At 57.9% G+C, this 11,703-nt stretch overlaps 1 protein-coding gene across 1 annotated transcript; it reads left to right on the top strand.

The window, feature by feature from the left end:
• Positions 1 to 5,609: 5,609 nt before the first annotated feature.
• LOC132340468 (zinc finger protein 3-like) lies at positions 5,610 to 8,421 on the top strand. The gene is made up of 3 exons (XM_059871493.1): positions 5,610 to 5,646; positions 6,304 to 6,376; positions 7,669 to 8,421. Exons 1-3 carry the CDS (start codon positions 5,610 to 5,612, stop codon positions 8,270 to 8,272), a joined length of 714 nt encoding a protein of 237 aa, XP_059727476.1. The 3' UTR covers positions 8,273 to 8,421.
• Positions 8,422 to 11,703: the final 3,282 nt, after the last annotated feature.

Genomic DNA, 11,703 nt, shown 5'->3' with positions numbered 1-11,703 from the left:
AGTAGTGCAGTCAGCGGGAAAAGTCCTCAGGGCTGTAGCCAAGGAAAGATGGAACTGGATCCTTACAGAAACCCTCAGCTTTCATGCAGTGGCTTTTACTGATTCCCATGGAGCTTTAGATTCCCACTGCTGCCCCTCTGGAAGGGCCATAGCCAGAGCAAAGGCACGGCTGGCACCCTGCTCCTCTCCTGAGCTCTCTGCAGGGGCAGCCGCTCTCAGCTGGCAGCAGGGCCCGGGCAGTGCCCCCAGCAGCCCTTGTGGGGCTCTGGCCTCACTGGGAAGCAGCCCCACAGCCGCAGCCCGGGAGCGCCGTGCCTGGCCAGGAACACCCACCCAGCCTGACAGAGCCGTCCATTCCCAGGAGGATGTTGGAGCTCTTCAGATCCCTGTGGATCACCCAGTTGGAATGGAGGAAATCCAGGCCCTGCAGACACTGAGAGAGAACAAGAAACACCAGGGTAAAAACCAATGGCCGGAATATATCACACCAGAAAGGACAGTTCAGAATTCTGCCAGCAGCAGCTTTGCTGGGACAGGCCAGGAGTGCAGTGCACACAAGCTCCAGGCAAACGGTGCAAGGCAAAGCTGAGAACAGCAAATCAAATCAAAAAAGGACAGAGAGTACAACAACAGCAGGAGAGAGAACAAGAACAGAGCAGAAGTGCAGTGATGCTGGCAGGCCGTTCACTGCAGAGGCTCTTTCTTCTCCAGCTCATGAAAACAGCACAGAAACAAAGCCCTGAGCATGGAGCCACTCCTGTTCTCATGCCTGTTTGGAAGGACCATCGTGTCCCAGCCATGGGAGGGACAAGCAGGATCCCTCACCTCCCGACTGACAGCTGCCATCTCTCCTTCAGCCATGCGTGTCTGTCTGACAACGTCCTGCAAAGTTCCTCCATCCATGTATTCCATCACCAGCCACAGCTCTCCATCAACAAGGAAGCTGGAAGAGGAAAACAATGGCATGGAGATGAATGGGCAGTGCTCAATTCCCCCATGGAAAAGCCTGGATGGAGTTTTGTTTCCAGGTCACTTGTCAGTGAGGACAGAATCAGATGGAGAGACATTCCTGCCAGGCTGCCCAGCCCTTGGAATCTGCACAGTCTAAAGGAGAAGGAGACACCTGTGAGAAAGGAGAGGCCTTAGATGGCAAGCAGGTGAAAAATGCAGGTTAGCAACAGCCCAGATCAATGTGGAACCACAACACTTGCCCCCAGCTGGTTCAGCTTCTGAACTCCTCAGTTCCACCATTCCCTCCAGAACAAGGACACACAACTGCCAGGGCTATCCAGGGGAGGAGGCTGTGCAGCACTTGGGACAAAAGCAGTCAGAAAACCTTTCAGAAAGTCCCTTCAGAAACAGGCAAGGCCAGTGAAAAATGGGCAAATGAGGCATTGCTGGAAACAAGAACCTGGTCTGCCTGCCATCTGTAGCAATGGAAAAGGGCTGGGAAGAAGAAGCCAAGAGAAATAATTTCTGCTGTGGTTCATCAGCACTTGTTGGGAGACACAGCAAATGGGGTCAACTTGAAGGAAACACCAAACCAAAGCAACAAAAGCACACACAGGGAGTGAACTGCCAGGCTGTTGTTTTGGGAAGATGTGGCTGGGTCAGGCATTTTCAAAACAGGCTACAGACTAGGGATGCAGGAAAGGTTAACGCAGGGCCCGGGCACGGGATGAGAGCTGAAGCACTCACCTGACCAAAGAGTTGACAATGTTGGGGTTCTTCTTGTCCTTCAGGAGCAGGATCTCATTCACAGCTCGTTCCCTGTTCTGCCCTTGGAGACTCATTTTCTTTATGGCCACCTGAAGGGACATGGCAGCCCTTGAACTGCAGGAGTCTGTGGCAGGAGGCCACAGCAAACACGGAGCGAGTCTGTTTGGAGCGACGGAGCCAGGCTGTGCCAAACTGCCTTGGGATGGGACACCAGAGCTCAGCAAGTGCCATTCCCACAGCCCATTGCTCTGCCAGCTGGGGGCTGCTCACAGGACACATGGCCAGAGACATTTGGCCTTGCAAGCTCTGCAGAAATGGTCCCTCAGCTGTCAGCCTCAAAGCTCTAACAACATCCTCTGCACCTACAGTCTGCTCAAATGGCCTCAACACTCTCATTATTATTCAAACCCATTTGGAAAGCAGGAGGTAATTCTGGTTCTGGGAAAACAGAGCAAAACAGCCAGGAACCCTTTAGTAATTCTATGGGATTTGGTCATGATTTCAGATGCAACTTCTCTGTTTGGGATTGCACAACAAAGCAAACACGCACATCCATGGCTCAGGTGATCCCTGTCACAGGCTGTCACTGACACCAGACCCAAACACACCTGCAGGGTTTGGGAGAGAGCTTTGCTCTGGACATCCATCTTCTCATTTCTCTCCCTCTCTCTGTGAACAGCTGAAGTAGGACTAAAACCCCAAATTGAGCCCAAGCAGGATCTCTCCCTAATCAGGCCTTGAGGCTCTCTTTGAAGATGAAAGACAGGATGGAAATACTGCTAAATAGTGTTCCTGTCAGAGGCTGGGGTGAAGATAAATTGGGCCTCAGTCTCCAGCAGCTGATGCATTAACACTTTTAGATATGCAGACCAAGCCAGCGTGTCCTGCTCTGACAGACACCGCTGCCCTCCTTGCGTTCCTTTGGCATTTCAGAAGGACCAAGTCTGTCCCAGCTGTGCTCTGCAGGCTGACACTGCTCTGCCTTCAGAGGAGCAGCCTGGGCAGGAAAGCTCTGCTGGCCCCCAAAGCTGCAGCCACAGCTCCCAGCAGAGGGGAAAGCCCTGGAGAGCTGCCAGGCGTGCTGGGCGTGTTGACACTGACCTCTCCTCCAGTGGCCCTGTCCAGTCCTTTGTAAATGGTTCCGAAAGCCCTGGAGACAAAACAGCAGAGAAGAAAGAGGCAGCACTTTAGGCCCTGGCAGTGAAAGCCAGCCCAGACAGGAGATCTCTGCTGCCTGCAGCCTTCACAAACACCTGGGTGCATCGACCCTTCCAACAACAGCACAGCAGCCACCAGCCCTCTGCCATGCAAGGTGTGCAAGAGAAAACTGAGACCCAGCACGAAGGAATTGGGCGGGAGCAAATCCCAAATGTCCACCCTGAACTGCTTTAGTTCAAAACCTAGGAGGGGAAATGGGTGTCTAAAGAACTGGAAAAGAATGCATTTCATCCTTTTCCATGTCCTGCCTAAGACCTGCAGGTTCCTCAGGGGCCCTGCCATCAGGCAGGTGATGCATTTTCCCCCAGGGTGCATCAGCTCTGTGTCTGTTACTGAATGGATGGGGTCTGCTACCTGTGCTAGAATAGAGCCCTAATTAGCTCATCTCTGGTTTCTGTTTCTAAACCTTTAGGTTGATCATTCTGACCCGTGGATAGTTTTCAAAGGAAAATATTTGAAAGAAATCTTCTTGAGAATTGCTTTCTGACAGTCACCAGATGGTGAGTTGCTCTTTTAGGCAATCCAGTTCCAGGGACAGAAGATCTTCCAGGTCCTGCTCCATGCTGCAGGCAGGACACTGCCAGCATCAGGGGCTCTGACGGTGACTCCTGACCACAGTTATCAATTCTGATCAGGACTGAGAGACAGCAGGATGGTAGCCCAGTGTCTGAAGGTGTTTGGAGCTCTCCTGACTTCTCACTGGATCCTGCACCAGCACAACCCCTGGCCCTGCTTGTGCAGAGGTCGCTGCCGTGCCCTTACCCTTGGCCAATCTGCTCCAGCTCCAGGTATTTCTCGGCAGGCTCCGCCTCGCTCACGGTGTTCCCTGAAAGAAACCACGTGGAAGACGCTCCCTCCCAGAGTGAGAGCCCGCCCTGCAGCAGAGCCAGAACGCAGCCCCACTCCCTGGGGCCGTGAGCCCCTTGGTCTCAGCTGGGGAAGGACAAGAAATGGCTCGGTGACATTCAGCTGCAGAGCAACCCTGGGTGCAGCTGATGCCGAGACACACACACAGCGCCCTGCTTGGGCACCCAGGGACAGAGCAGACGTACTCAGCTGCATCAGGCACCACTCCCCTCTCCCCTCTGGCTGCAGGGCTGTGCTGCTGTCAGAATGCTCAGCCCAGGATCCCACAGAGGAGGGAGGTTCGGTGTCCTCTTCCCAAGCAGAGGGAGGTTCTCCATCCTCTTCCCAAAACGCTGCAGGTTCTCCATCATCTTTCCAAGCCAGGGGATGTTCGCTGTCCACTTCCCATGCTGGGAGATGTTCATCCTTCTCTTCCCAAGACACAGGATGTCCTCCATACTCATTCCACACCGGGAGATCTCCGACATCCTCATCCCATGACTTGGGAGCTTGGCCATCCTCGTCCCACACCAGGGGACATCCACCATCCTCATCCCAGGACGGGAGATGTCCTCTGTCCTCATCCCACACTGTGGGAGCTTGGTCATTTTGGTCGCACACCAGAGGGAGGAGATGTCCACTGTCCTTGTCCCAATCCGCAGGAGCCTCGCCGTTGCATTCCCACACCGCGGGATGTTCGCCCTCGTCTCCCAGAACAGCAGGAAGCTCACTGTCATCTCCTGGCTCTGAGGGAAGCTCACTGTCATCTCCTGGCTCTGAGGGAAGCTCACTGTCACCTCCTGGCACTGAGGGAAGCTCACTGTCACCTCCCGGCACTGAGGGAAGTTCACCATCGTCCCCCAGAACAGCGGGAAGCTCACTGCTGTCTTCCTCCTCTTTGGCCTCCTCTTTGGAAGCAGAGGGAGCCACAGGAGGTGCTGGTGCTGCTTTTGTGCCCTGTGGACAGACGGCAGCGTGAGGGATGGGAAGTTCTATCTCAGTTCTCACCTTATTTATCCTCAGCTGCACATCCAGCTGCACTAAGCAGAAATTGGGTTTGGAGCTGTTCCAACTAACAATGGGCTAAAGTCAACATTGCCACTTATTGCTGGGAATTCAACATTCCACCATGGCTAAAGCCAGCCAGCAATCCTCTGCCTGCAAAGCCAGACCTGCAGCTCTTCAAAAGCTCTTCAGCAGAAAAGGAGAAAACTGACTGGGGTCCCTTTGATGCTGCTGCTGCTGAGACACTGACAGGAACTTTCCTTCAGCCTCCCAGGCTGGCACTCAGCTGCCACATGCCGAGCTCACAACTTGCTGAACAATTCCAAACACCAAGGTTCCTTTCCCACTCACCGAAGGAGGAGCTGCTAGGGATCCACAGAAGAAGTGCCCTGAAATGGGAGAGGGAACATGAACCAGTTGCTGTTAGGAGAAAAACTGCCTGTGGTGGGAAATGCCACAGAGCAAGGCAACCCCAAGAGAGCATTTTGCTTTCACTGCATCCTTCCCGGAGCCACAGTCCCTTCCCACAGCAAGCAAGAGAACAGCACAAAGTACTGGGCTGGGTCAGTTCTTGGCTGGAGCAGCAAACGGAGGGAGTTCCAGGCTCTGCTGGCACAGACTCCCTGCCTGAGGGAACAGAACCCCTCAGGGCTCTTTGCAAATGCTGTGCACGCCCCGCTGGCTGCAGACACCCCCTTTTTCAGCTGCAGCTGCTGGCAGGAACTCTCCCAAAGCAATGGTGTCTTCATGGCAATTTGGTTCCAAAGTCAGCTCAGCTCCAGAGGAAGAACACAAAGCACACAGCAAGCCCAAAGCCACAGATGCTGCACAGAGGGAAAGCCTCGACTTACGTGCCAAGTGGGTTAAAAAATACCCCGAATAAGCCACAGAGTAGAGAGTGCAAACTGCAGCAGCCACGTGCTGGATCATTTTGGCTGCGCTGCACACGTCTGCAGCCTGTAGCCCTGCGAGCACAGAAGGACACCCGTCAGGGCTGGGCTGGCTGCTGAGAATGCCTCGGGCAGGAGGATCCTCCTGCAGCGAGCCCAGAGCCACTCTGGGCACTGAGGCCTCTGTGTCCCACAGCAACGGGAACACCACGGGGACGTGGCACTGCTCCTGTGACACCACAGCAGCAGCTCACGCAGAAACCGCCTGGAAGGTTCTCCTGTGTCACAAAGGAGCACAAAGATCCCTCCCAGAGCACAGCCTATTGCCCAAAGGATGCCAGAGGAACTCAGAAAATGCAGCACACAAGGACACCCCACAGCCCAGCCTGAACACTGAGGGGGAACAAGGACATCACCAAACCAAAGGAAACGTGACCTTTAGTCACTGATACTTCTGACTAAATGCAGCAAGCCTTGTTCCATCGGGGATCTTTGTTCTAGTTCTAAAAACAAGCAAGGGTCTCCACTCTAAATACACAGATGGCAGGAACTGGGGAGGAGGAGGGATTAGGAAGGAGGAGGAGGAGGGAGAGAGGAAAAGGAAGAGCAGGAAGAGGTGGAGCAGGAGCAGGAACAGGAGGTTCCAGTGTCCCCTGTGGCCGCAGCCACGGGACCATCGCCCCCACCTCGTCCTGCAGGTGAGAGGGGAGGGGGAGCTTGTCCCAAATCTATCAGGGGGGCCCTGAGAGGGTTTTTTATTGGGGTGTGTTTGGAGCTTGCAGATTGTGGAATTGACCCCAAATATCATCTGGCATCCCTGGGAGGTTTTTTTCTGTGTGTGTGTAGGTTTGGGTCTTGCAGGACCCCAAGGCTGAGCCCCTTGGGGGGATCTTTAGGGGGCCACGTGGCCATTGCCCAGTATGGGCAGGGGAGGACATTGGTCCTGGGGACCCCCGGGAGAGCAGAGGAGGGGAACCCCTGGGACCCCCAGAGTGGGGAGAGCAGAGAGGGGCGATCCCAGAGCTGGGGGACCCCGGCTGGCTGGAAAGGGGGGGAGCCTGGAGAGGAGGGACCCCTGGGACTCCTGGGATCTCAAACTAGAGCATCAGGGGAGAAGGGACCCCATGGACCCCCAAAAGCCCCTGGATCATCCCTAAGCAGGATGCTGGAGAAAGGGGAAGCCCTGGAGCCGTTGGACCCCCATCATCCCAAGGAAAGGAAAACTCTGGAACCCCAAAAGTGGAGAGATCAGCGATAGGGAACTCCTGGGAGAGATTTTTTTGGGCTGAATCTTGACATTGTGGAGATTTCCATGGACACAAGATTCCTGATGTATTCTAGAGATGGACTTGGCCACGGGGAGCCTCTACTCCAAGGCGCTCCCACCTTGGTTTCCCCCAAACCAGGATCTGTCATTGCCAAGCTGTGGCCTGATGGAGGAGGAGGAAAAACCTCAGAGATCCCTCATGAGGAGGGGCTGCAAACCCAGCCCAGGGAGCTGCAGGGAGGAAAGAGCCCCCCTGTTGGGGAAGATGCAACAGGAAAGCCTTACAAATATGATTGCCTGGCAAAAGATTTTGAGAATATAGAAACTATAAGCAAGATTGAAATGAAAGCAGGCTTTGAGATCCCTTAGTTAATGAACAACAGGAAAACAATGGTGTGGCTGGCTGAAGGTAATCCCCTTTGGATGAAACAAGACTCTCTGCAAGTAGGCAGGTCCAAGGGTCCGAGCAGAACCTGCCAGCTTGGCAGAAGGGGTCCAAAGAGTAGTTTTTAGGGTTTAAAATGTAGCACAGTATGGTAATGTAGTGATTCTTATAGGCTGTATGTAAATGCTATAGGATTTGTATGCTGTACTAGATTGGTTAGTGACAATCAGAACATGATTTATTGTATTGTAACGGGAACTTCGCGCTCTTGCTTTTACTCTTGCGCTCTTACTTTTACTCCTGCTCTCTTGCTCTCACTTACTTTTCTATGCTCTTAGCTCTTGCCTTTTACGTTATTACCCTCTCATCCTCTCTCTTCTCTCGGGCCTGCTCCGAGCTGCAGCTGGCAGCTCCCAGCAGGGCCCTGCACCCACGCCCTTTGCAATAAACCGCAAGTTCCACGACCTGGCTTCAGAGATCTCTCGTCTCCGTCCGTCCCGACCGTGCTACCTCCGTCTCGCCTACACCCCCCTGAGCCAGGAAGGTGTCCGGAGATCCAGCCGGAGCTCAGAGCTGGTGGAGAACCCTCATGGCAGGGAGAAGCCACACAAGTACTTGGAGTGTGGGAAGGGTTTCAGCCACAGCTCCACGCTGATGGAACACCAGAACATCCACACTGGGGAGAGGCCCTGTGAGTGTGGGGAACGTGGGAAGAGTTTCAGTGGGACCTCTGACCTCAGCAAGGACCACAAGATCCACACTGGGGAACGGCTCCATGAGTGCTTGGAATGTCAGAAGAGCTTCAGGTGGAATTCAGAGATCGTCACTCACACTCACCAGCACTTCCACACCAGGGAGAGGCCCTGCGAGTGTCCCGAGGGTGGGAGGTGCTTTGTGCGGTGCTCCAGCTCCATCCCCCATGGGAGGATCCGAGCTGGATGATCCCCAGTGACCCCCGTTGGGCAGAGCCCTGGTGACCCCCGATCCGGGTGATCCCCGTTGGGTGGGGGAAGGTGTTGGAGAGATTTCTTTGCCCTCTCCTTGTGCTGCTGTGATTTGGTTGGTAATGAATTCCCTCCGTGTGCCCAGGCCGGGTCTGTTGTGCCTGTGTCGGATTTGCTGAGGGATCTCTCCCGGTCCTTGTCCCCACGGAGGAACCCTCGGTTCCATTTTCTGTCGCTGTGCGGCCGCGGGGGGCAGGGACAGAGCGGCTCTGGGGGTGCCTGGCATCGGGCCAGCGTCACCGCTCGCCACGGGCACCCCGGAGATCCCGCGAACCTGGGCACGCATTTCTGGGCTCACCTGAGCTCCCACCTGCCCAGCGCCCCAAGGCTCCCCCTCCCTGGAAAAGCCGCCCCCGGGGCTGCAGCGTCCCGGGAACCCCTCAGCCAATCACAACACAGCTGGAACGCGCTGCAGCCAATGAGAGCGCGGGGCGTTGATGACTCATCAGTTGTGTGGCAGAGCCTGTGAGCTCGGCTCCCCAGCAGTGGCGGGAGCCAATGAGAGCGCGCGGCGCTGCCGAGCCCGCCCCGCTCCGGACTGGTGCTCCCAGCGCAGCGCGGCTGCTTCGGGGCTGCGGCCCCTGCCCGGCGCTGGCCGTGGGGCGAGGGGCGGCAGCTGGGGCCGGACTGGTGGCACTGGGGGTGCTGGGAGCACCCCCGGCTGCGGGCGCGGAGCTCTCGGGTGAGCGGGGGGGCGGGAGGCGGTGGGACGGGGGGGAGAAGGGGGAAAAGGGGAGGAGGAGTCCCGAAAACTTAGACCGAGGGGCCTGGGGATCCAGGGATTTGTGGGAAAATGGGGAAATGGGACCCCAGAAGTGATTTGGAGAGCGGCCGGAGGTGGGAGGGGAGAGGATGGGAAAGGGGAAATGGGGGAAGGGTGGCAAAGAGGAAGCGGCAGTGCGGGCAGGAGGGTCCTGTGGCGGCCGTGGGGCACAGGGGATGCAGAGTGGGGATCTGAGGTGGCCCCCAGAGCTCTGGTGGTGCTGGGTGCGCATCCCCTGACCTGGGTCCTGCACTCACAGGGGTGTTCCAGTTCATGGGAAAGTCCGAGTGTCATTTCATTAACAGTACGGAGAAGATGAGGTTCGTGGCGAGGTTCATCTACAACCGGGAGAAGTTCCTGATATTGGACAGCGACGTCGGGGTGTACGTGGGGTTCACCCCCTATGGGGAGATGAATGCCAAGCGCTTGTACAGCCACCCGGTTCAGATGGTGGACACGCTCTGCCGGCGAAACTACGAGCTTTATGCCCCGTTCACAACGGTGGAGCGCCGAGGGGAGCGCGGGGCAGAGCGCGTCCCCTCGGGCCCTGCCCTGCCAATGACCCTGGAGCTCCTGAAATTCCCAGAATCCCTCGAATTTGGGAATCGCCCCAGAGCCCGCAGCCCTCCTTGTGCCCATCACCGGGACATCCTCTCCCTCCCAGTGACCCCCCCCGCCGTGGCTCCTCCAGCCCATCCCAGTCCATCGGAGTCCATCCCGGTCACTCCCAGTGCTCCGCGGCGCGTCCATCTCGGTTGAGCGTGGAGATAACGCCTCTCAGCCAATCAGAGCGCGTCGCTTCGATGACCCATCTGTTGCTAGGACGATTAGATTAGAGGGCCCTGCGATGGACTGGGCCTCGCGGCGCCGCGCACGTCATTCCCAGTTCCATCCCAGTTCCTCCCAGTCCATTCCCAGATCCCTCCCAGTGCCTCCTCAGTCCCTCCCACTTCATTCCCACTTCATTCCCAGAGCACCATCCTCAATCCGAGGGACGCTCACCCCCTCCCATTTCTCTCAGTGCCATCCCAGTCTCTCCCAGTCCATTCTCAGTCGCTCCCAGTCCCTCCCCAGTCCGTCTCCAGTCCCAGAGCACCATCCTCAATCCGAGGGACACTCACCCCCTCCCATTTCTCTCAGTGCCATCCCAGTCTCTCCCAGTCCATTCTCAGTCGCTCCCAGTCCCTCCCCGTCCCCCTCCAGTCCATTCCCGTACATTACCATTGAATTCCCACTCCATTCCCAGTCCATCCCCAGTCCCTCCCAGTCCATTCCCAGTCCCTCTCCTGCCCACCCCAGCCCTCCCCTCTCTCTCCCAGTGCCCCCCAGCTGATCCCAGTATGTCCCTGCTCTCTCTCTCTCCCCCAGTGCCCCCCATCGTGTCCATCTCGCTGGTGCCCCCCTTGAGCTCCCAGCCCGGCCCCAGCCGCCTGCTCTGCTTCGTCATGGATTTCTACCCTACCCACATCCAGGTGAGGTGGTTCCAGGGCCAGCAGGAGCTCTCAGAGCACGTGGTGGCCACCGACATGGTCCCCAACGGGGACTGGACCTACCAGCTCCTGGAGCTGCTGGAAACTCTCCCCCCCCGGCGCGGGCTCACCTACACCTGCCAGGTGGAGCACGTCAGCCTGGAGCAGCCCCTGAGCTGCACTGGGATACGGGGGAGCCCCTGGGGGCGCTGGCAGAGCCACTCGGCTGTGCTGGGAGCCACTGGGAGGGAGCTGGGCTGGAACTGGGAGAGGGGCTGGGGGCTGGGCAAGGGCTGGGAAGGGGTTTAGGCGATGCTGGGGAGGGTGGGGTGGGGTTGGGGGAGTCCTGGTGGGCACTGGGAGGGAGTTTGGGGGTTTAGGCGGTACTGGGTGTGACTGGGAGGGGGTTTCGGGTGCTGGGTGTGACTGGGAGGGAGTTTGGGGGTCCTGGGTGTGACTGGGAGAGGCTTTGGGGGTCCTGCAGACCTGGGGAGACACTGGGAGGGGGCTGTGGGATCCTGGGAGGGACGGGAGGGGCTTTGGTGACTCCCGGGGAGCCCAACAAGGGATCGGGGGGAGGTTTCAGGGGGTCCTGGCTGGGCCGGGGGCCACAGGGAGGGCGCTGCGAGGGGCGCGGAGTGTCCGTGAGAGGTTTTGGGGGTGCTGAGCCCTGCCGACCCCCCAGAGATGCCGCTGGACGCCACCCGCAGCAAGATGCTGACGGGCATCGGGGGCTTCGTCTTGGGCTTCGTCTTCCTGGCGCTGGGGCTCGGCTTCTACCTGCGCAAGAAGGTGAGGGAGGGTCCCGGGGCTCATGTTCCCCCCGGCCCGGAGCGTGTGCGCTCCCCCCGGGGCCCCCCAGCCCGGTGTCACTCCCTTTTCTCTGCCCGCAGAGCTCCTGAGCCGCCGGCGGCCGCAGCCCCTCCCCGTGGGCTCGGGCCCCGCCGGGACCCCCCGCTCCGTCCCCGCTCCGCTGATTTTGGGGGGGTCCCGTGTGTCCCCCCAGACCCGCTGGCGCTCTGCCCCCACCCAGTGCCCGCTCCCAGTGCTCCCAATAAAGCTTCCCAGTTGGCCCCGGTGCCGTTTATTGGGGGGCGATGGGGAAGGGTTGGGGGGGGGGTGATGGGACGGATTTGG

This window comes from Haemorhous mexicanus, chromosome 32, assembly GCF_027477595.1.
Source record: "Haemorhous mexicanus isolate bHaeMex1 chromosome 32, bHaeMex1.pri, whole genome shotgun sequence".
Classification (NCBI taxonomy): domain Eukaryota; kingdom Metazoa; phylum Chordata; class Aves; order Passeriformes; family Fringillidae; genus Haemorhous; species Haemorhous mexicanus.
The sequence above is the reverse complement of the archived record's forward strand: the minus strand, read 5'-3'. Positions and strand labels throughout refer to the sequence as shown.